Source organism: Oreochromis aureus, linkage group 17 (assembly GCF_013358895.1).
Source record: "Oreochromis aureus strain Israel breed Guangdong linkage group 17, ZZ_aureus, whole genome shotgun sequence".
NCBI classification, from domain to species: domain Eukaryota; kingdom Metazoa; phylum Chordata; class Actinopteri; order Cichliformes; family Cichlidae; genus Oreochromis; species Oreochromis aureus.
The window spans coordinates 2,394,827-2,418,262 of NC_052958.1; the positions used below are offsets into that span (position 1 = coordinate 2,394,827).

General features: G+C 41.6%; 2 protein-coding genes across 6 annotated transcripts in view; both read right to left on the reverse strand.

Moving 5' to 3' along the window:
- tprb (translocated promoter region b, nuclear basket protein) overlaps positions 1-10,671 on the reverse strand; it is a 25,247-nt gene extending 14,576 nt beyond the window's left edge. For 2 of the 3 annotated variants that reach the window (XM_039600862.1, XM_039600863.1), the window contains exons 1-25: positions 10,498-10,648; positions 10,023-10,127; positions 9,841-9,914; positions 9,185-9,281; positions 8,969-9,072; positions 8,688-8,852; positions 8,364-8,456; positions 8,164-8,244; positions 7,733-7,820; positions 7,467-7,607; positions 7,201-7,304; positions 6,844-7,041; positions 6,592-6,699; positions 6,249-6,475; positions 5,978-6,141; positions 5,454-5,596; positions 5,080-5,228; positions 4,785-4,947; positions 4,533-4,667; positions 4,302-4,442; positions 4,012-4,180; positions 3,409-3,575; positions 2,880-3,032; positions 2,664-2,780; positions 2,255-2,458 (exon numbers count right to left, since the gene is read on the reverse strand). In XM_039600862.1, coding sequence (XP_039456796.1) covers positions 2,255-2,458; positions 2,664-2,780; positions 2,880-3,032; positions 3,409-3,575; positions 4,012-4,180; positions 4,302-4,442; positions 4,533-4,667; positions 4,785-4,947; positions 5,080-5,228; positions 5,454-5,596; positions 5,978-6,141; positions 6,249-6,475; positions 6,592-6,699; positions 6,844-7,041; positions 7,201-7,304; positions 7,467-7,607; positions 7,733-7,820; positions 8,164-8,244; positions 8,364-8,456; positions 8,688-8,852; positions 8,969-9,072; positions 9,185-9,281; positions 9,841-9,914; positions 10,023-10,127; positions 10,498-10,648 — 3,441 coding nt within the window. Of the gene's footprint in view, positions 1-2,254; positions 2,459-2,663; positions 2,781-2,879; positions 3,033-3,408; positions 3,576-4,011; positions 4,181-4,301; positions 4,443-4,532; positions 4,668-4,784; positions 4,948-5,079; positions 5,229-5,453; positions 5,597-5,977; positions 6,142-6,248; positions 6,476-6,591; positions 6,700-6,843; positions 7,042-7,200; positions 7,305-7,466; positions 7,608-7,732; positions 7,821-8,163; positions 8,245-8,363; positions 8,457-8,687; positions 8,853-8,968; positions 9,073-9,184; positions 9,282-9,840; positions 9,915-10,022; positions 10,128-10,497 lie in introns of all 3 variants that reach the window. The other variant, XM_031758681.2, reaches the window with a different exon arrangement.
- A 5,879-nt stretch (positions 10,672-16,550) lies between these two features.
- Positions 16,551-21,481, reverse strand: pdcb (phosducin b). 3 transcript variants are annotated; one of them, XM_039601284.1, is made up of 5 exons: positions 20,993-21,481; positions 20,083-20,140; positions 19,848-19,909; positions 18,365-18,513; positions 16,551-17,913 (listed from the first exon to the last, which is right to left on the reverse strand). In XM_039601284.1, the coding sequence occupies exons 3-5, from the start codon at positions 19,891-19,893 to the stop codon at positions 17,398-17,400; spliced, it is 711 nt and encodes a 236-aa protein (XP_039457218.1). In that variant the 5' UTR covers positions 19,894-19,909; positions 20,083-20,140; positions 20,993-21,481; the 3' UTR covers positions 16,551-17,397. The 3 variants fall into 3 exon arrangements, with proteins under 3 accessions (XP_039457218.1, XP_039457217.1, XP_031614503.1); XM_039601283.1 differs by having other exon boundaries at positions 19,848-19,978; positions 20,068-20,140; XM_031758643.2 differs by having other exon boundaries at positions 20,068-20,140; positions 20,993-21,478.
- Positions 21,482-23,436: the final 1,955 nt, after the last annotated feature.

Genomic DNA, 23,436 nt, shown 5'->3' on the forward strand with positions numbered 1-23,436 from the left:
TACAGCTGTAGCTCCAGCAAACATCAGCTGATACTAGAAATTAATATTAAATAAATTCTAACAACAGCTGATCAAGCTTAAACGTGCTGCTGTTGTTTAGCGCGACATCCGCTGGTTTCCTCTTTCTGGCGCAAAGTGGGCGATAAACAAATGAGAGACGGGACTTGCGTCAGAAATACCGATCAGCTGATCATTGATCAGTTTCATGATTGAATGAGAGAAGAAGAGGCAGCTGCAGCGTAAACACAGAATAACTCCACCTTTGTGTCTTTTTCCATTCTAGCTGAAGTCCGGGACAAACTGGGTTCCTTTTCACCTCAATACGAAACGCGTAATATTTTCTCTGAATACGGGACAATTCCGTTTTTTAAGGGGCGATTGGCAACTCTACTAACTAACCTTATGAATAAAATAAAGTTCACTATCAGTAATCTCATAGCACCCGCCCAGCAGTATATAAACTCCGTCATGCTAGCTAGTACGCAGTACGAGTTATTGTAACTGACTGTAAAAAGTCAGCACAACGAAAATAAACTCCACCTAAACTTGGTTTATATCTGACTCAGATAGACTGCAGGTCATAACTTCTTACCTGAAGTTCAGTTCACCTGACACTTTGACCAACGGCCGCCTCAAGTCTCTCCTCCTCCTGCCTCCCCTTCCCTCATCCACCTGCTGGCCTCTGTGGAAGCTCCGCCATAGCCACCACCAAACAACTGAGTTATTTTTACACATCGGCCAGCATCTGGCCAATCCACCACCTCTCACTGTTCATACCGTTACACACACACACAAAAAATTAAAAAAAAAAAATCATCGGCCCACCGGGCAAATGCTCAGTATGCCCGATGGCCAGTCCAGCTATGGTCGTGCCATCAGTTAACCCCTGCTGACCCCTGGTCTAATCTATTTATGTAATGCACTGAATAGACAGTAAAACAAACATCTGCTTTGGCTCTCGGAGGAGGCGGACGCACTTTTTCTCCTCTCCCTTATCTTCCCTGCTTATGTCCTTGTCTAGTCTCGTGTTTTTTTTGTATTTTCCCTGGAACATTCTCTCACAGTCTGTTCTCTAAAACCTAAAAGAGGAATTATGGATTGGATCGACTGGTCCCTAAATGCAATTGACACCCCTTTCTCAACGAGAAGTCTGGGCTTGGGTGAGCCTGAGTGGTGAAGATATCTACCTATTCGGAACCATGGTAACAGGGTTCTGGCTGATCGGAGCTGGCTTGGCCCTGACTTATCGAAGAATTAAGAAAGCGGAACCGGCTGTTCAAACCCCCACAAGGCTGCCCGCTGGGATCGGAACGATGGGAGAGGCATGAGTTTCTCAAAATGGGCTCATTGAGTCAGCACGGATAAGATCTTGGAGAGGCTACGGCTGCTGTGAATACTCAGAATAAGATCTCTGACTGCAGACTGGAGACATCTCAGAAGGGCTAGCCCGGAATAACATCTCTAGGCGCAAAAATGGATGACATCTCGGGGAGGCACACTGCCGTGAGTTCTCAGAAATTGGCTCCTTGAGCACAAGAAGTGACAACATCACAGAACGCAAGTATGGCGAAGCTCGCGGCTCTCCAATGGGAGATTGAGAGACCAGTGTTGGACTGTAGAACTGCTTTGAAATTCATACGAGCTGTTCGCACTAAAGTAAAAAATAACATCACTTATGCGGCTACCCCTTTGGTGCCAGCTGCAAGGCCGGAACTGAACAAAACTCCCTGATAACGACTGTGTTGAGTCTGTTCCTTCCCATTCCATGCAAGGCCACCTGGGTTGGCTGGAAGACTGTTTACTAAGCCTGGCAGAGCGAAGGACACTGTCTCAGCTGAACTCTGGACACGCACACACATACATATACTGATACTGATAAGCACTCACCGACGCATCACCCTCCCTACCCCGGATCCAACGCCACCTCCAACGCTTACCTCCCTCTGATGTGGACATCGGGTCAGTTGGGGCGCAGTCGAAAAGATTGCAGCGGTCCCAGATCAGATGTACACACTGGAACTCTTTCCCATGTTGCTTGTCTGTGTTTATTGTGCTATGGTGTGTTGATATCTGTGCCTTCCTGTATTATCCTTTTGTGTTACACATTTCGATGTTTTTTTCCTCGCTACCTAGCCTGACCTGTCTCCCCAATGTGATGTTTGTGTATTGTATGTACGGTTGGCAAGGTCTGTCATCTCGGTTGTGGGCAAAAGACCTGCAACTGACAAATAAAGGCTATCTCATCATCTCAAACCTTGAGGATCTTCTCTTGCTCCTCCCATGACACTCTGGCCTCCAGTAACTCAGCACTGATCCTCTGCTCTCTCTCCTCCAGCTGGTGTTTGAGCTCTGCAGCCTGCAGGGCCTGGGCTTTAGCTGCCTGCAGGGCTTCCACGTCTGCTGCGTGCAGCATCATCTCCTTCTCATATTTATCTTGAGCTTCAGCTGCCAGTTTAACCTTGAAGAGAGAAAGAAGGTTTGGAGTCAATCTCTGCATATCAGAGTTTCTCAACATTTTCTTTGAATTCAGATTTCAAATTTTTTCCTTCCCCCCACAAATTAATTCATATTTTTGATTTTTACCTGCATTAAGTGACCTTAAACCAGAATATTCCACACTTGTATTATTTTCCTCCATGTAATATTGTATTATGACTGCTTACCTGATCTTGGCAGTCCTTAACAGCTTGCTGTTTTTGGGCTTCAGCGACTGCAACCTGCTGTAGCGCTGCCTGGTGGTCTGCCTGGACACTGCTAAGACTTCTCTTCAGGTCATTTATCTAACACAAACAAACAAAACAAAACATTTTCATGTCATAGAAACAAGTAAACATGTTAACATTTTTCTCTTTTGCCTGGTTATAACAAGGATTTCGTACTTGTTCCTCCAGAACAGCCAGGACACTCTTCTTCTGCTCCTCTATGTCTTGCTTTTCTTTCTCCGCTTGCAGAAGCTTCTCTTCGAGTCTGCAGCGTTGCTCCTCAGCCTCCTTCATACGGCCTTCAATGGATGAACGCGCCTGCTCCGTCACCTGGTTGTTACAAATTACACAAATCACATTCAATTCAGAAATTTTTTTTTTTTTTACATTTGTTTTAAACTTAAAGTGCCAAATTGGCAATTGTTGAGATGATCTCAATCCTGATCATTGTGTACACCAATAATAAATATTATTGAGTTGCCTTGTGGCTACTTTTTAACTTTCATACAGTAACAGACTGTGAAGCTTCTTAAATCACACCCGTACTTTCATATAAAGTTACAATGTCAACATAAACTAAAACAACTTCTGTTTATTTGATTAACAGCAACAATCCTCAGAATTTTTTCCACTTTCATATTTTTTGTCCTATTTGGGTGTTTTATGAGCTGAGGTTCGGAGGTTGTTTCACGATCGAGCCACCAACCTGTTTCTCGTTCTCCAGCGATTCCTCGAGGCTCTGAGCCATCGCTCTGTACTGCTCCATGCTGGATGTGGCTGCTCGGAGGCTCTCTGCAAGCTCTTCAACCCGCGTTTCAGCAAGCTGCAGGCGGCCTCGTAGGTCCTCTCTGTCTTGATCTGAACCAGGCAGGCCTGCAAGCGAGTCAAGCATTTTGGAAGTCAGAGTGTGATAAGACAGGGGGACGCAAATGTGCACTAATAAAAATATACGAATTCATTTTGAAGAATCTGTGCTTAAATTCCCACAGATTTTCAAAGAAGTGTGGTTTTAGACATTTTACTAGACTCAAATATCTCAAATAAACCGAATCCAGTGCAACATTCAGGCTTTTAAAAGTTCAGATAAAAGTGGTTCAGCCAACTGGAACATCTGGGAAATCTGAGCAATTTATTTCCATCTCCAACATTAAAACTAGAACGTAGCATCCGAAAGAATGACGACGTTAAACATACCTCGTGGTATTTCATGACATCCTGACAAAATACAGAGAATTTAGGTTTGTGCGTGTCTGGATTTTACTGTGAATGTTAGTTTAACTTCTTCTGTCTGTAAACATTTAATGCCGACCTCTGCCGATCGGCGTGGACGGGGAGCTCAGGATGTGGCGCCCTTCGATGCTGCCTTGCTGCATCCTGAGGGTGTTGAGCTCAGACTCGGCGGCATTAAGTTGTTCCTTTGTTTTTTGGTGTAAGGCGACTTGTGTCTCCAACTGCCTCTTTGCATCCATTAATTGGATCTGTGCATATGAAAAAAAGAAAATCATTAGCACTATACCTGCATCCTTCTCTGGCCTGAGTTGACCACTATCTAAGTGCTCACTACAAAAGATGATTGAAACAGTTTTATTGGATGCCTACTTCTTGGTTTCTGGTGAGCAGGTGGCGCTGCTCCACTTCTTGTTCAAGCCTCTTCTGTAGCTGGGAGATCTCTCGCTCCTGTTTCTCTAACTGGCTGTTCAGACGCTGACGTGTGTCAACCTCAGAGCGCTCAAGAGTGGCCTAAAAGAAAAGAAAATGTAACGTTACTTTTGTTTATGTGAAGATGTGACAGTCAGACTCTGATAGAAAACAAAAATAACCTCAGATTACCTGAATAGCCTGGAGGTTGGTCAGCAGCAGGTTTTGGCTCTGTTGCTGGCTCAGAATCGTCTCTTTCTCCTGATTCAGCCGGGACTCGACCAGCTTCAGCATGTCTCTCTCCTTACGCAAGTTCTCAGCACGGCCCTGAAAAGGTGGATGAGATAAAGTTTACAGTACGTGTCTCGGGATATCCTGAAGCAGGGACACTTCCAACTCCAAAGTGATCCGAAGCACAAATATGACACTGGATAAGGGACAAACCTCAGCCATGGCGAGTTTCTCCTTGGACTCTTTGAGATCCTCATTCAACGTGTGGACGGTCTGCTCAAGCTTTTGTGTGGCAGCCTCCATCTTCTGTCCTTTCTCTCTCAGTGAAGCAATCTCTTTCCTGTAGCCCTCAACATTGTCCTGCAGCATCTCATACCTGAGAGCGTAAAAAGCTGATGTCACTGACTGATGTCCTTGTGATTAAATGTTTGATTTTAACAGTGGATATTTCCCCTGAAATGTTCACAAGTTCTGTTCCTGGTACAACCCCCCCCCTCCAAAAAATTACCTTTTGGAGGCAAACTCTAGCTGTGTGGATATCTTGGCATTCTGGGAGCGGAGCTCAGAGAGCTGTTCTTGGAGTTTCTCGTTCTGTTCGGTCACTACCTTCTCGCTCTCCGCGCGCTCCTTCTTATAGGCGGAGAAGATGTCCTGCAACTGCAGAAGAAACCAGACATTTTATTTACTTTGATAGAGGTAAATAACCACACTGTGCCAATAACCACACTGCACCGCTGTCTGTGATTCAGAGAGACCTAAAAATGTCTTTATGTGGGCACTGTGCCATCTGGGGGCCAGCACGAGCAACGTGCTTAAAAGTAGGTCCTGATACTGAAAAATAAATATATTCAGTTTCAGTCTTGTGAGGCAAATTTAGCTCACCTGTCGCAGAGCCGCCTTGGCCTCCAACGCCTCAGTAGACTCTGTGGCCATGGAAACAAGAGCAGTGGGCGTTCCTGCGGTGGGAGTGGCCGCGGGGGAACGACGTGGGGTAGACGTCAGGGAGAAGTCTTCAGTTGGTGTACCTGGAGGATAAACAATCAAATATTCATCCATCCTCTTCTGCTTATCCTTTTCAGGGTCACGGAGAGGCAGCGCAGACCCTGGACAGGTCGTCAGTCTGTCACAGCGCTAACACAGACACAGACATTCGATTCGCATTCACAATCACACCTATTGGCAATTTAGAGTTGCCACTTAACCTAACCCCACTAACTGCACTTTGCACTTTGGGAGGAAGCCAGAGAGAACCCACGCAGACATGGGGACAACATGCAAACTCCATCAAATATTGAAATATAAAAATTCAGTGTAACGTGTAAAACTGCTGTGAAATTAGTGTATCCAATTCTATAATAACTATTCACTTATGGTTCTAAAGATGCAGTGTTCACGTTCTGCGTTACCTTGTTGTGGGAAGTTGACTCCGGTCGCCTGAGCCAGTAAGACTCGGTACATGTCCCTCTGCCTCACAATGGACTCGGTCATCTTTATCTGCTGGCTGCGTTGCTCTCTCAAAGACTCCAACTCAGCCTGGGCCTTCTCCAAACTCTGCTCCAGCTCCCCGTGCCTGAGACAGTTCATTGTGGGGGAAAAAAGGTGAGATAATATTTTAGGTCAGATGCAAAATTCTGGCTAAATAAGAAAGAAAAAAAGTCAATAAACATTGTAATATACTTATTGCTGGTAGCCTCAAACTCCTCCATCTCCTGGGCTTCACTGAGATCTCTGAGGGCCGCAAGAAGACGCTGGTTCTGCTTCTGAAGCTCCTCCACACTACGGAAAGTCACCAAGTGTTGGCTGATCACCTCTGACGTGCTGCTGACATCAGCAGAGCTCACCTCCTCCTCGTGAATCACGTGGTTTCCACGAGCTTCTTCGAGCTCAATCAGCAGCACACGAACCTAGAAGAAACGATAAGGGGTAGTAGAGAAATTTTATTTGAGTGATTTGATTATTTCTGTCATTATTTTGAAGACTAACAAAGTTTATCCACACATAAAGAAAAGTATGAACCCACCTGCTGAGCCATGTCAGCGAGCTGAAGCTCAAATCTCTGATTGTCTCTTTCCAGGACCGAGGAGCGCTTGTTGGCCTCATCAGCCTCGTTCTGCAGGCGGTGAACCTCCTGCAAAAAACATGAACTGAAAGCTCGAGCGTTGCTTGTTTCAAACACAGACGTTATTAGCAGTCACTGTTTATGGTTTTCTTGTCAATTAAAAAGAAGCCAAAACCTATTTGATCGTGCAAACAGCGCGTCTCCATTACAAACCTTAACAGCCTGCTCCAGCTTGGCAGAAAGGCTGGCCACTGACTTCTGCATGCGCTCATGCTCGTCCCTCTGCCTTTTCAGGATGGGGGCTTTTGCTTCCACTTCCTGCACAATGTCATCCAGATACTTGTTGACTCGCTTGTTCTCCAACCGCTCCAACTGCAGCTGCTCCTGGCTCTCCACGTATGCTGTATACAACTGAAGACATGACTCGTGTCAAAATAACAATCAAACATCTTGTTGTTAGTTCAACACACGTCGGTAAGAAATTCGAACAAGCAAGTCACACAATTCTAGAGTCTAATGAAATCTGTAATGAAGTCAGCAATTTGAGTCTTACACCTGAGCTGTACGCACCTCAGTCAGCTTCATACCAGGTTTTATCTTGGATACAGCAGCGGCTGTTGGAGACATTGTTGTCATTTGCTCTTCTGTCAGAATGGATGTTGTAGCAACAGGGCCTGGACAGACGAAGAGAAATTCAACTGATCACATAAAAAAAAATAAAAAAAATAAATCCACACAAGGCTTGGCTGAAGTTCCAGAAAATTAATTTTGCATTGCCTACAAATAATCAGCATGTCAACGAAATGAAAACAGGAATAAAAATCAACCCAACTAACCTCTAAGTTTGGAACTTGACAGCAGTTCATTGGCATTGTCCAGCTCCTTCTCAAGGCCCTGAATCCTGTCCTTTAACTCGCCGACAGTTTTGTCTGTGACGCCATTCATTTCCTGCAACTTATCCTCAAGAGCCTTATTGGCTGTCATGGAGGGAAGAAAAAACAAAGACTCTAAAATCCCAACAACCTGCAACTACACGAGCAAACAAACTGAACATCTTCTGTCCTTCTAGGATAGAAAACACGATTACAGACAAGCCTTTTACCTTCACCGGCATCTTTCAGCAGCTTGTGCAGCTCCTCCACCGCCTGACTCAGCTCTTTGCTTTTGGCCTCAGAATCTGCAGCTGCTCCCTGCCAGAATAAACGATGAAGTATAACAAACACTGGGAAAGAAGCCGTGCAAATACATGCAGGGATTCATTTCATTTACAAACATAAAGCTTAACCATTGTCATTTTAATTAAATATGTAAACACTCAAAGTTCAAGTTTTTAAAATCACAAGTTCCCTATAACAATTTTATTTAGCCTAGAAACACACAAACAATAAGATTCTGGCAACAAATATAGAAGTTGTTGATCACGGGCGCTACAATCATAACATAACGTAATAATTTACTAATGCAAACCAGGAAATAATGGTCCAGCAGTGCAGAGTACCACACCACATGGTTTCATTTTGCACGTGTACATACCTTGTATAAATTGCAAAGCTTAATGTTGGTATTGAGCTCATTTCGGAACTTCTCCTCCATGCTGGTGTGTTGCTCCTTGGCCTAAAACAAGTTAAAATCCAACCATTCATTTTCACTCCGAGTGCCTTCATCATAATGTACGTTTACATAATACCAAAGGGTTTGATTAAAAAGGAATGACTGTCTGGAAACAGACATACTTCTTTGAGTTTGCTGATCATGTCCTCGTTTTGTTTCTGAAGGTTCTCGTTTGATGTCTTCAGACTGGTCACTTGATCTTGGAGTTTTTTCATCTAGAAATCACAAAGACAAATGGCATCAGATGACAAGTCAAATAAGGATCTAACCCATCTCAAAATAAAGAAGTGTCCACATTCAAGGCACAATGAGCACTGAGATCAAAGTAACAAACCAAGACAAGTAATCTCTGAGTCAGAGCTAGCTCGACAAACTTCTTCGGAGATCAACATCTCAAAGAAAAACAAAAACAAAACAAAAAAACCCCAAAACAACAAAGGACGTGCCTCATCTTCTTTACTCTCCAGGGAACACTTCAGCTCCAGGATCTCGTTACCCTTCTGCCGGGACAGGGACAGCAGTTCCTCACTCTTGGCCTTCAGCTCCTCGTTAAACCAAGCTGTTTGGCTGTGCAGCAGCTCTTTCTCTTGTTCCATTCGTTTCTCCTTATACTAGAAAATGATCACAACTTCAGTCAGTGATCTGCTGATAACCATGGAAAACAGAAAACAACTTTCTCTCGCAGGTGGTGTTAAGATATTAAATCTACATGAAAATATCAACTCACTTTGATGTTGACTTCAGCTGCCTCGAGATCATCCAACTTCATCTGCAGGGTCATCTTTGACGAGTTCACTTCCACCAACTTATCATTGAGTTGCCTTAGGTCATCTGGAAGAGCAAAAGAAATGACTTTGTTATGTAGAGGTGAGAGTTTACATTTACAAATATACATGCAATACATATGAAGTTATATAAAAATAATTAATTTATCTTTTCATACCATTTAAGTTCTCCACTTCTAAGGATCTCCTCTCCAGTGTTCGCACAAGTTCTCGCTTTTCTGCCTCCAGTTCATCTTTGGCTTTGGACAGCAAAGTCTAAACAAATGCATTAATTTAAACAGAGTGCTTAGTGTTATAATACTTACAAATTAAGCACATCTTAAATCCTTAAAGCATCCAAAGCAGTTCAATGATGCATACATTCCCTTTATACACTTATATTTTCATTATCAAGAAACTTCTACAAGGTGCATGAGTGCAAAAGGACGGTAGGGGGAGGGGCTGGTCACGTTAAGAGATCTGATTGGTCAATCCAGTGTTATTAATGAAAATGAAGGAATTGGCTCCTTTCATATTGAACGTGGAAGTTATGGCATAAGCGCAAGGAGGATTTAAATCTTGGGTGTCAAACTGTGTTAAACCTTTTTCTATTGTTATGTTTAATTTGATCACCTGCCATACATACAGTTTTTACAAATATTCTTGCTAAAAAACGCCTGATTGTTCTATAACTGTTCATAATTACTCTGAACCTTACACCGACAGCAATAATAAATGCTCAGGACATATGACCACTCTAGTTCCCGATAGACTAAACTCAGTTAGAAATATTTTTTAAAACAAAGCGGTTATCAGTGATTTTCGGATTCCCTACCTGCTCTGATGACAACCTCTGTTGTGCAGATTCGTATTCTCGGTTCTTCTCGCGAACACTTTGGAGTTCCTCTCCTTCAGCAAAAAAATGAAAGTCAGCGGAAAGAATAAAGGTCAACATTGTGGAGTCATAAGTGGAATCAGTCCGAGTCCGATTAGAAAACCTAAATATATTATTCTCACCAAGTCTGTTAAACTCATCTTTGAGTTTAAGATGTTCTTGAGTGTGAGACAGAAATTCTTCTTGACATTGGGAAAGCTGTTTAACTTTTTCGAAGAACTGTTGCTCTGTAACAAGAAGGTAAACACAAACAGGTAAGACAAGAAGATAAAATCATCCCCTTCTTGCTTTATTTACTTCTTTTTTGCTATCAAAAGCAATGGTTAGCTCAGAGGGTTAACTAGTGCTAGCATTAGCTAGCGTCTTATTCTTGTTATTGGAAGAGCGCAGTTTCATCGCCTGTTAGTTCTAATCAACATTTTAAAGCCCCTGACGGACAAATGAAGTAATGAACAAAGAACGGTTATTATGTTCAATACGTTCAAAGTAAACTTCTGAGCTTTAACATTGCACGGTTTAAAACAGGCATGCATGCACTGTAAGCAAAGCCAAACACTTTAGCACGGCTAGCTATCAGGATAACAGGGAATAACTTACCGCTGTCAACCCGGAATTGCTCGTGTTGGGCTTTTAATGAATCGATTTCATACCGCAGATCCGAAACAATTTTCTCGAGTTTACTTTGAACTGTTTTTGGTAGCTTCGTTAGTTCGGAAGCCTCCAACTCCTGTTGCAGGAGTGCCGCCATTTTTCCGACTGCAAGACGAGCAGGCGCAGTTGATAATTTGAAGCATTATGGGAAATGTATTTCTTTTACGCGAGGTAGCACTTCAGTCAACCTAAACAAACCTCGCTTGAAAATAATTCTTAAGCTGTAAAAACAAAACTAAAAAACAACAACAACAAAACAAACAAACGAAAAAAAAATCCGCTTTCCTTTCCACGATGTTTAAACCGTGTGTTAGCAACTAGGTCTAAGTTTTTAAAAAATCGTCCTCGTGACCTCTGGTGTTTACGGGATACAGATACTCTAGCCAGTGACGGCCGGCAGATGGCGCCAAAACACACTAAATCGACGTCAATGTAAGTACCAACGTACCGATGACTGTAGAAAAGATTGTTTTCAAAGCCATTGGTAAGTACGCGTGTGCAAGTATAGTATATTCGGGTATCAAATATCCGTTATTATTATGTATATATATATATATATATATATATATATATATATATATATATATATATATATATATATATATATATATATATATATATATATATATATATATATATATATATGTATATTGAAATCAAAGGTTTATAACATTATGACCGATATCATCAAATCAAATCTCATGAGGCATTAAAAAAATATTTGCAAAAGGCTTAAAGACAACTGGACTATATTGACTATATTTGACTAGCCAATATAGGACTAAAGTTGACTTTAAAAGTCTCTTTACTATAATTAAAGGATAGTGAGGGTGGTGCTGTGCAGAAAGAATAAAAGGATACACTGGCTCGTTAATTAATTCGTTGACTGCTTGACTGGATATCACTATTTTCCATTATTATTAGTATGCTTGCATATCTGTAGGTATGTGAATGTAGGCAGCCTGTATAAAGTTCAGATTGTATTTTTGTTTGCATCTATAAAAAGGTGTGGGTCTTGATAGGTGTTTAACTTTTACACTTAAAAAATGATCGTTGGCCCTTAGAAACATGGACCAACATTTTTAAAATAGATAATAATAATGATAATAAAATGCAGCTGAAACATATGAAATCAATAAAAAATCATAATTAATCATTAAGGAATTTGTTTTAGGTGGAAACTGAATGTGTAAAGATTATATTTGAATAGATTCCATTACATTTAACGTTTTACATTTCACTCATATAACAAAATTATATGGAAAATGTACATGTAATCTATATATCTATCGATCTAGCTAGCTGCCGATTATGATGCAAGTTTTGCTTTGTGTCCTTTTGGATTTACAATAATAACTTGAATATCTTTATAAACGTGATTCCTTTGCTCCATACAGAAGCAATGATGTCTCTCAGCCCCAGAGCTAATCTTATCTTTCAGTACACCCTTCATAGCTTCATGCTCCGTATTACACAGCACATTTAATTAATTGTAAAAGCTTGAAGTGTGAATGTTTTCTTTTTATGTGTGTAGATGTGTGTTTTTTCCTTTCTTTTGTTACACAGCCACTTACACTTTCACTTAGTGCTCTTGGGTGGAATTTCTTCAGAAGTCTCAGTTTCAGACATTTTACTGTGTCCCTTTGTGACATAAACCTTGTTGGTATTCAGAAACTGTTGAGACTAGTTGGAAAATACCTCAGTGGCTCGTTGGTTCATAATGAAAATGAGACTTCCATGAGACAAAAGCGTGAACATGAGAAGTTTTAAAGCAAACTTTTGCTGCAGGCAGCGGAGATATTTTCTGACAGTCTGCTGTCACGCCTGGATACCAACGCGTACAGTAAGCTGCAGCAACATTACAGTGAAAACCTCTTAATCTGAGTCAGCCATACCGACAGTTGTCAGGACTTGTCATCAGCATTAAAGTTAGGAGCATGGACACTCCAGCCTGTGGTGTTTGAATTTAAACAGATGTGATTCATGGTTATGGGTACATTTACTTAAATTCATCAAAGGTGAGAGTACTTCAAAAGAACTTTGCAGCAAGTTAATCTTTTGGAAATCTAGCCACTCATCTCTTACCCCATCCTTGACATTTTTTCAGGTTTCGGTCCTTTCATTCAGTAAAGTGAGCCTAGCGTGTGAAACCTCAATAGGACCAACCCAAACGTAGGAGGTGGGAGCCTCCTGTGCACTGTAATTTATTTTTCTGCAGCCGTTCCAGCTGTGTTACTCATTCTCATCCTCCACTGAGTCCTCCATCCTTTTCTTCCCCATTTCTTTGAAAAGTTTGCTCCCTCCACCTTTGTTTTGGTAACAACAATCATGTTCTGTGAGGCTGTGTTGCTGTGGCGGTTGCATTGCATTGCACTTTATTCCACGCGTTCAAAAAGTTGCCCGTTGTTTGTACTGAAAGCTCACCAGGCCCAATACTCACATCATCACTTCATCGCTGACCTTCATGAGTCACGAGGATCTTAACAACATATATAAACAACATTACTTAAAATAGGTTTTCTTACAGGCAGTGAGGACGCCTCGCAGTTATGTCATCTCCCTAACATCCGGTGTCCATATTTGGTCAAGCGCGCTTCCAACCGGGTGTCCTGCTGTGTCATGACATCACCTCAGTTAAACTGTTTTTTATGTGGGTGAACTAGAGCGCGACAGCTGGGCTTTCCAAGAGTCCAAACATAAAAAAAGCACAAAAAAGTGTTCCAATTAGCGAAGGAGTATAAACAAAGGGGGGACCGAAATGTCAGAATGGGGGTGTAATCAGGTGGTCGGAGCAGGGGTAAACAGTGAGATAAACATTTGTTTGAGTGCAGCGGTGAGTCAGGTCATGTATGGGGTCTTTTCCAAGAGGAAAGACTTACTGTATCTGTGTAAATGTTTTTCTGGACTTCACTTGGCAAAGCTATTCAGGAAACTCGGCTCATGTGAGGCCGATCCTTCAGATAAGCCTCGAGGTAAAATATACCCTCTCATTTCTTAATGGCGTTAAAAAGAAATTTCCTCAGCTCTTCCAAGATTACTCACTGTGGCTTCTGCCGCACTCACTTGTACCCTAAAGCCACAAATGGATGGTTGTAGATTGACTAAAGTGTGACTTAAACATTGCACCATGTTATTGGGAAGTCGATGGCTGTCCTGTTTGCAAACAGTGCTGTCGTCTAGTCGAGACTTGCTGACGTGTTTGGGCACCTCGAACCCCTTTCTGCTCCAATGGCTTCTGTGGAAAGTATCAAAAAAGATTTTGATAGAGACGTTATGGTGTAAAAATGATGCAATACCAGCTAGAGGCTATGCAAGTCATGCGAGATGCGCTACTGTGGAATTGCGAACACATGTAGATCCTAAGAGAAATATTTATAAGCGTGTAACAGTTTGGCAGCTCTCGCTTCAAGAGTAATTAGAAATCCTTCTTACAGGCAATTATATAAGAGACTAATGTAGTTTCCCCCTAAGGAAGCCACAACCCCCCCTCACCTCAGAAAGCTTAAAAATAAGCTTGGACGTGCTTTTCCAAATCTTTATATCACTAAAGCTACAAAACCTACAACAAATAAATTGTGACCCCCTGTTAGTCACATTTAACCCTTTTTTTTTGCCTTACAGCAGGGGTGGGGGAACTCCAGGCCTCGGTGCCGGTGTAAATGACTAAATGGCTAAATGACCTCCTCAACATGTCCTGAAGTTCTCCAGAGGCCTGGTGATGAACTAATCATGTGATTCAGGTGTGCTGACCCAGGGTGAGATCTAAAACCTGCGGGACACCAACCCTCGAGGCCTGGAGTTGCCCACCCCTGCCTTACAGCATGAAACCTACCAATTCAATTAAAGTTACAATCTGACCTGATACATCCACGATACATTAGGTTGTGAGACCATCTTTACCAGCAAGGTCTACGGGCATTTGTTTGTGCACAGATCTCTGAGGTCCCTGCGTTTCAGCCGTGTCTAAGTCTTGAGTCTGAAATGGTCATTGCTGCTGTGCTTGTGGTCATTTGTCCTGTCGTGACATCCAGTTTCAGCTAAAATTTTTATCTGAAATTGGACAGAGGATTTCATACATGATTCAGTGACTCCAAGGTGCCCAAGTCCTGGCTGCAAATCAAACCCAACTCATCACCCCTCCACCGCCATGCTTGACAGTTAGCAGGAAGTGTTTGTGCAGATATGCTGTGTCTGTTTTTTGTGTTAACGCTAAATTCTCCAGACCAACAAACTGGTCCATAGATGAGTCTCATCCTTTAAAAACAATAAAATCAGTAAAATACACTGGAAGGAAAAAAAGAACAGAAGGTGTTTGCTGTTAAACCATTTTAGTGTTTGAGTGCATTCAGGACAGTTTGGTGCGACACTGCAGTAACTGGGACCGGTGGTGTCACTTAGTGAGCATATTAGAGCTTCATAGTCCAAAGGTAAAGGAGTCAGTGCATAACTCTGACGACATGGGTAAGTCCTCCAGGGGACCTCTTCAACTTTTTGTTGAACCCTTAAAGAGCCGAAGCATCGCATTTACAAACTGAACAGCAATGAACTAAATATTAAACGATAACACACATGGATGAACTTTCCTAGAAACACATAAAACTGCCGCCCTTTCAGATACACGCACACCAGTCATATCCTGAGCAATAACGTCCGAGGCTCCTGCTTTTCAGTCAGAGTTAGTGTCAGATGTCCTCTGTTCTGACTTAATATTTAGCCTGAAAGAGAAAAATGCGAGTGGCTTTTTGAAACAGTGACTTTACTTTTGCATTAGAAAAATTAAAAAGGCAGACTGAACATTGTTGAATCCTCAGTGGACAGATGATTAAAAAACAAGTCTGATGAATGAAAATGATAAATGTAGTGAGAGACAGAGAGAAAAGCAGTAAAGTAAGGACGGCCTTTTGAGAAGATGGAAGCATGACCCGTAAATGTGTCTTATTTCTGTAAAGCTTCTCTATTTTCTCAAGTGTTGTTCCCAAAATGTGGTTTTAATGATTTGATTATAAGTTAAACACAGTAAATATGATAATATAGTTATGATAAATTACCGACGAGATGGAGGAAATCTCTGTCTGGAGGCTGGCTGAGCTTTAAGAGGCGAACTGCGTCTCGAAAATACACACATAATAACACAAAAACACTTACCTTCTATAAGAATTTATAAGATCCTATTATCTACTTCATGACAAACCTTGTTTCCTACAGACAGTTTGATTTAGCTCACTCCAAATTAAATTGTGGGTTATTGCAAGTCATCACTGAAAAGGAAAATAAAAAATTAATTTGTGGTTTTGGCGTGCCAAGAGTTCAGGGGGTCACGGGTGAGTCAAGTCTGTGCTTCGATACAGATGAAGTTATTATACATGTGACAGCATGCGTCTGCACACTAGATTTCTTCTGTAACCTTATGCAAACTTTTGAAAATTTTCTTCTTCTGATCCCTTTTTGAAAATTTTACTTCACTTCAAGAAGACGAGTTACTAAACTCAAGAGTATTTACACCAGGCCTTTTAATCTACGCAAAGTGCAGACACTTAAACTAAAGGGTTTTAGTGTCTGGAGTGTAGACAGAGGTGGTGGGAGTGAAGGAAAAAGAAAAAAGCCGTCAGATGACAGAGTAAAATGCTTGGCTTCACCTCCTGGCAAATTCTGAAGAGATCCTCTGCTGCTTAGGTTCAATATACACTCAAAAATGTGTGAAATTTTAGTGTATTTTAGTTTTACTAAGTATGAATGGAACATGGAGAAAAACCTCGCTCTATCCGAAGGCTTAAACTCATTTGAAATTCTAATTTTACTTCCTCTTTGAGCCGCAAAGGGAACGTGCAATTTCTAAAATTCGAAAAAGTCTGGACTCACTACTTTATAACCACCAGAACAGAAACTACTAATGCAAGATGTTGTGGACTCCATCAGCTACTTCCTGGTCACAGTGGTGAGCATTCTCATCCTGCCATCCAAATGCAAAATCCATGTTGTGTGAATGAAATGCAATGGCAAACATTCGATTTTTTATTATTATTGTTATTATGACTGACAGGAGTATGTTTACTTAAATACTAATACAAAGGTTAAAGGGAAACCTGATGTTAGCAACTTTAAATGCAACAATGTTGACACTTTGCTGAGCCATGACTTTGTGGGGTAAGATTACACACAGGCACCCCAACATTAACCATTTCCTTTTTTGTGACTTACTCCATTTGTTTCCAATTCACAGTATGACCTGCGCAGACATGAATGAACCCATCTATGATCAAAGTGATGAAAATGAAGCTGCGAAAAGTTGATCTTTTTCTTACTTCCTCTGTTTTTAAATGTTCAGAGCACCAGGGATACATCAAATATACACACGTAACACATTTGGGGATGTCTGTTTGTACAAACCCTGACTTTTTACAAGCATCCTTTGTAAACCTCAATCGAATCAAATATAAAAACTACAAAAAAACCCTATTAATCATTATTTTTACAAGTAGATACAGCGTTGCAGTCAATGTTACAGTTTTGGCTTGTATCAGGGTAATGGTGAGGGGAGTTGTGCTCTCTCTCTCTCTCTCTCTAAATATATATACTTATATATATATTCTATTAATAAAAGCTGCTCTTCTCACATTACCGTAACTGTCACCCCCATATCCGCCCATATATGAGTCACTGATGTTTCGTCATCAACTGGATGTCAATTTTTTCCTTTAGATAACAATCCCAAAACACTAGAGCGCTGGTGGAGATGTTACGCTCGCCTATTTATTGAAACCCAGTGCAATATTTTCATATATTAATGTAACTGTCTTTTTTAGATCTCTCTTCCTTCGGTTCTTCATCAGCAGCCAAACTCTTCATTTACTCTATGTCGTTCTCTTCATCGTCTTCCATCTGAGGCAGCTCTTTCTCTGGCAACAGGCCGTAGCTGTTGAGGAAACCCTCCACGTCAGTAGCAAAGAATTCTTCATTTAGATGCTGTGTGCAGGACAGGAAGTTTCCCAGTAGCTCTCCAGCTTTGTACACGAGCAGTGTGGGTAAATATTCATCCGAGAAGCGCTCGGCGGCACCGGAGGCGACGGCGTCAATCCTGCAGAACTTTACGGTGGGATACTCAGTGGCCAGGCAGTCAAGGCAGCTGTTGAGTGCCTCGCAGCCTTTAATCCCATTCTTGTAGATGTGCACAACCACAACCGTGCTGTGATGCTCCTTTTCAATAACTTCTAGGAAAGCCTCTCCACTGTCCAGGTCATACACGCCTTCAAACTTTGGCCCAAAGCTGAGCTTGTCATGCATCTCTTGCATGCACCGCTTTCTGTAGCTCTTTAGACATCCTTCATCCTCCTCCTTAAGCAGTTCATACTCTTGGACACTCATCTGAAGGAAATATATTAAAACAGTAGTTACATTTTTGGGTTGATATCTATGTGCAGCATTTGGAATGGTAAATGGCCTGTATTTATATAGCGCTTTTCTAGTCCCTAAGGACCCCAAAGCGCTTTACATATCCAGTCTCTCTCTCTCTCTCTCTCTCTCTCTCTCTCTCTCTCTCTCTCTCACACACACACACACACACACACACACACACACACACACACAGAGGTGATGGCAAGCTACGTTGTAGCCACAGCCACCCTGGGGCGCAGTGACAGAGGCGAGGCTGCCGGACACTGGCGCCACCGGGCCCTCTGACCACCACCAGTAGGCAACGGGTGAAGTGTTTTGCCCAAGGACACAACGACCGAGACTGTCCGAGCCGGGGCTACAATTTCCTACACATCAGAGTTAAGAACTGGTTTAGTGCTGTGGGAACTGGGCTGTGTCATACCTTGCGGTTAAGGTTTGCTCTGGAGGTATCTTTTGCTCTGCTGGGGGATGACATTTGTCTCAGCAGTTCCCTTTTTGCAGGATTCAAGTTTTCTTGGTCCATGCTCTCCAACTTAAACCTCCTCCAGTCATTGATCACCCCTTTGGGGCCTACAGAGAAAGCAGATAGTTGTTTGTGTTCAGGGAAATTACTAATGTTTGTGCTAAACTATTTATGAACGCAGAGTGGCGAGAACGAAACAGGAGTGGGAAGACAGATGCTTCAACAGACAGGATTTAATTCATGTCTCTCAGTCCTGCATGTGGGAGCTGTGGTTTTATAAAGCAGTAGTCATAAAAATCTTGGTTTTAACAGTGATGTCGTATATATTTATGCTTTGAAACCACTGGTCACACTTATGGATAAGGCGTGTCTTTTTTCAGGAAGTGTACCAGTTACCTCAGTGTTGCATAATAAAAAGAAGATTAGAGCATCTGTTAACCTCTTACAATCCTCCAGGTCACTGATGTACGGTGGCCCTGAGAGGCCAAACGGTCTGCAACTTAAGAAAACACCAGCAATAAATTTTTTTTAAAAAAAGCTGCAAAAGCACACAAAACACAACGGAAACAGGAAAAACGAAAACGGAAATAGGAAAAAACAGATTTCCAAAAGCACAGGGGAAGTGTTTCTGGGGAGACAATAACCCGACGGACCAGTTGCAGGAACCAAAACACGCTGGGTAAGTGTGTTTTATCATGATTCTTATATTGATGGATTTTTAGGCTAATAGTCAGGCTGACACCTTTCTCATCTTTTCTTTCCTCACAAAACCGACAGATCCTCCACTTCGTTTAAGTGTCTCCCAGCGCAATTCTTGGTTCCTGCAACTGGTCCGTCGGGTTATTGTCTCCCCAGAAATACTTCCCCTGTGCTTTTGGAAATCATTGTTTTCCTATTTCCGTTGTGTTTTGTGTGCTTTTGCAGTGTTTTTCTTATTGCTGGTGTTTTCTTAAGTTGACGTCTGTTTGGCCTGTTTAGAGCTTTGATTCTCAAACAATAAAAACACATCCACAGAGAATTTTATTTAAAAAGATGTGAAAGAGTGTCAGCAAACGCTTCCTCTGTTTCTTCACTTCAGTTTAACACACAGACGACCCAGTTTTATAGAATCGTCCGTATGGTAGATTGAAAATGTTTATGACAACTAAAATGCATACTTGAGATTTAATTTAAACAGTAATTTCTAAATATATGCTTGTTTATCATGTGACTCAAACTCGCCCTAACCCACGTGAAGTTGTGCTAGGTTGTGTTTGAGCCACAGTCCAAAGACATGGACGTGGCGTTGAAGTGCCCAGACTCTACAGATTTACACTTTGTTCTGCTTTTTTTACTCTTTTCAAACTATTTTCTCAGTGAACCATCTCATAGTGTTTGTGAAAACACCATAAGCACAAAGTGTGAGTTGCTGTGTGAGGTTTTAAACGGCATGTCTTCTCACCTGTGTGGGTCGCGGTCTCTTCCAAGTCAATCAGTTGCTCAGACATTTTCCTGGTTGGTTAGCTGGAGGACGAAAATCGAGAAAACGCCGACATGGTGCCATCAATGATTTAGATAATGTTTTGGTTGTCACTGCAACAGATTTAGAGTCACTGCTACTGGATATCCTGTGACTTCCGCGATTTTTAATTAAATGAATGCAGTCTAAGAGGATTACTGACCTGCGGCAGACTTACGTGCTTGCTGTAAGTCCTTAAAGCTACTGCTTGAAGAATGACCTGATGAAAGTGGCCACTAAAATCATGAAACGCAATCATAAACACAAGATTACACAATCACAGTGATGCTGCAAATTTAGTGATTAAAACAGATGTGTGAGTGCAACAGAAACTACACATTTAGATGCATTAGCATATTCTTATTGCAAATATATTCTTAGTGCAAATAGTAGTAAAATTGCCTTCTTGCTAAACTTTTGACCTTCGCACTGCTTCCTAATGTCTCTGTGATGCTGCTGTTTGCACAGGTAGGTTGGCCTACATCCACCCCTATGCTGTAGCCAGTATCTGATTGGATTAAATGATCTGTCCCCAGGGTTCCAGTTAGTGCAGTCCTACTTCCTGTATGCAGTCACAATGCTCATCTGGGGGAATGATCTTTATGACCGCAGGTCTAAGTCGCAGTTCGCATGATGTGATTTTCTGTGATTAGCTCTAGCATTAGCAAATGGAGCTAGGTAAACAGCCTATACTTATTATTATTATTTCAGGTCTTTTTCTCTGTGTGTGTTAGTGAGAAATAGACGTCTCGTAACCATTTGACTTCCAATTAGTCACAGACCCGTGACTAAACTCAGCACCGACAGAATGAACTCTTTGTTTGTGCTCTGCGCAGAAGCTTTTACTTTAAGTCATCGAAGAAACTAAACAAGAATAAAGAAAAACAGTCCCTCTGATACATATCGTGGTAGCATAATGTAAATTATACACATGAAACATAAAAAGGGCCCCAAAGTCTGTGTATGTAAGCAAAACACAATGACCAAACAGCTCGTATACTTTAAATGATTTCGTTCAAAACGCAACTTCACATTTCTAAACCCGCCTGTTAGAGTTTTTACTGCATTACTAACAAAGGTTGTCTTACCTCCCACGGTCACAGTGAGGTCCTCCCTTTGTAGCAGCAGATAACCTTGCACTGATCTCCACTCGGTCACTTCACTGAGCTATCTGTTGCTGGACGGTGTGTGTTTTTGCGTGCATGCGTGTGTCTATTCCAGCCAATGAAATTGGTCTAATGGAGATTTCAAAAGCAACCCTGTAGACCGAACAGAAATAGAGCGCAGATCCTAAGAGGATTTCACCTCAGCAATTAGAAGACTCGACTTGATAAAGGCCTGACTACACTCGATGGAGAAAGAGAGAGAATGACAAAAAACAGAAAGAAAAAAGTTTCTTTTTTAAAAAGCTTCTTTTTTTCTCCCCCCCAATATCGCATTTAATGCATCACTTGATCAGGCAGCTGATAAGAGCCATCCCTATTCAAGAGCAGTACACAAAAGCCACTGTGTTGCATTTTTAATGAACAGCGCATTAAGAGTTAACTCGAGGAAAAGCACCATATCCCCAAGATGAACTTTCAAATAAAGTGATCCTGTCTGGAATTCAAAGTTCTTCCAGGCATAGAGCTTCACACGAAACACATGATGGGAATCTTTCAAAACACAAAACACCGCTAGCTAAGGGTGGGGAATATCTAGTGATACGCTTTGTCATGTGCTTCCCGACTGTTTTCCACACAAAAATCCCACTGTGGTCGCTTCTCATTTCTAAAACCTAGATTTCCCTCACATGTAGATTGGTAGTTAAGTTTCAGAATTATGTAAAATTTTATTTTGAGGTAACCCCCCCAAAAAACAATGTGAACAACTAAAAAGCCTCTATTCTTGATCCTGTTTTATTCACAGGTTATAACAAAGTAAGAAATACTGAGAATATTAAGAAAGACAAGTAGTAAGAACAAAGACAACTGTAAAAGTGTGTGGTTAGGTAATTAAGTTCTTCAAGTTAAGACAGAGTGAAAGTCGAAGAGTTCAGTGCGAGCTTATAAAACCTAAATTCTTCTTATAGTTTTGTAATGTAATGCGTGTTGTCTCCTTGCATGTCTCCACAGCTCAAGAATTTCTGCTTTTAAGTGGCAAAAGAGGAAGACGAGATTTCCTTTGGTTTAAGAATGTACACAGCTGTTCCTCAATATTAAAAGAGTCAATAACTAATCAGAAGGACGTTTATATGGATAATAAAGCAAAATTTTATCCCTTCGAGTTTTTATATTTTCCCAAATACGAGTGCTTGTTACTGATCCTTAAACAACAACATTACGCAGTAAACTGGTGACACACAGTGACGTAGAAATGGTAAACATTATTTTAGTAAACACATTTACTTTCCATTGCAGTTGAACTTTGCTCATCTGCCCAAAGCATCTGAATATCATTATCTTCACAGCAAACTGAGCTTGTTCGTTTGCCTTCAGAGCAACATAAATGCAGGTACTGCACCTTTCAAATTTTATAGTTTCGCAAGCTTCCGTGCGAGAAAGAATCACCTCTTCGCACTCTTCGCCTTCATGCATCACTGTAAGCTTTCCGTTTTCTGAGTGCTGAATCACTGCAGCGCATTTAGGAAGGGCAAATGCTCTCCACGCCCACACGAGCGTGTTTGACTTCTGTCCTTCGTCTCTGCGTCTGTGTCCTGTCTTTATTGGCTTAAGGGATTACTGGACTTTTTTATTTAGGCACACAGAGCATGCATGTCAGGTGGGGTTCCATTATTCTCAGTCACTCGATAAGCCCGGGTTGCTTACAGTGGAATTCGGCTGAATATTTTGCACCTTTTGTGCTAAAACTGTCTGTCAGCAGCAGCTATCTATCTATCTGAAGGTTCTAAAAAAAGAGCAGTGACTATCTTTAACACCAACAACTGTGCAAGTTTTTTTAAAGTGTTTTTTTAGTGGCTTTTGTGAGAAAATGTTCTTTCAGTTGAATTCTTGAAATGAGCACAAGGTCACACAGCCTACTGCAAACCTTATATGTATTAGTGTTTTTCTCATTTAATAATGAAGATACAAATTACCCAAATGGATCTTCTCATTGTTGGTATAATGGCTAACATAATAGTTTACTGCCAGTGTACTGCTAGCTCCGGGTCCAAGCCTGGATAAATGTGGAGGGTTTTGTCAGGAAGGGCATCTGGTGGAAAATCTTTGCCAAATACATCACGGAAGATTAGGATTTCCATACTGGATCGGCTGGGGAAGAGTTAACAATGACTGCATCTGATGTTGTTGGCCCACATTAGAAGGTGTTACTGTTGACTGAAGACAAAATAAGAGTAATGGAAGAAGATTCAGAGGCAGAGAAGGAAAGAAAAGCGGGAGTGTGGAGGTTAGACTAGAGGCTTTAAATGTAGGGACTACGACTGGTAAAGGGAGAGACCTGGCTGATATGATGGAGAAGAGGAAGGTAGATAAGGTGTGTGTGCAGGAGACCAGGTGGAAGAGAAGCAAGGGTGGGAGCTCTGGAGGTGGAG

Bases quoted from the DNA above. Each gene is read 5' to 3' on its own strand.
- pdcb (XM_039601284.1), bottom strand. From the start codon at position 19,893: ATGTCTGAGCAACTGATTGACTTGGAAGAGACCGCGACCCACACAG. The intron at 18,514-19,847 runs GTGAGAAGACAT...CTTTCTCTGTAG, and splicing joins AGAGACCGCGACCCACACAG to GCCCCAAAGGGGTGATCAAT. The intron at 17,914-18,364 runs GTATGACACAGC...TATTTCCTTCAG, and splicing joins GAGCAAACCTTAACCGCAAG to ATGAGTGTCCAAGAGTATGA.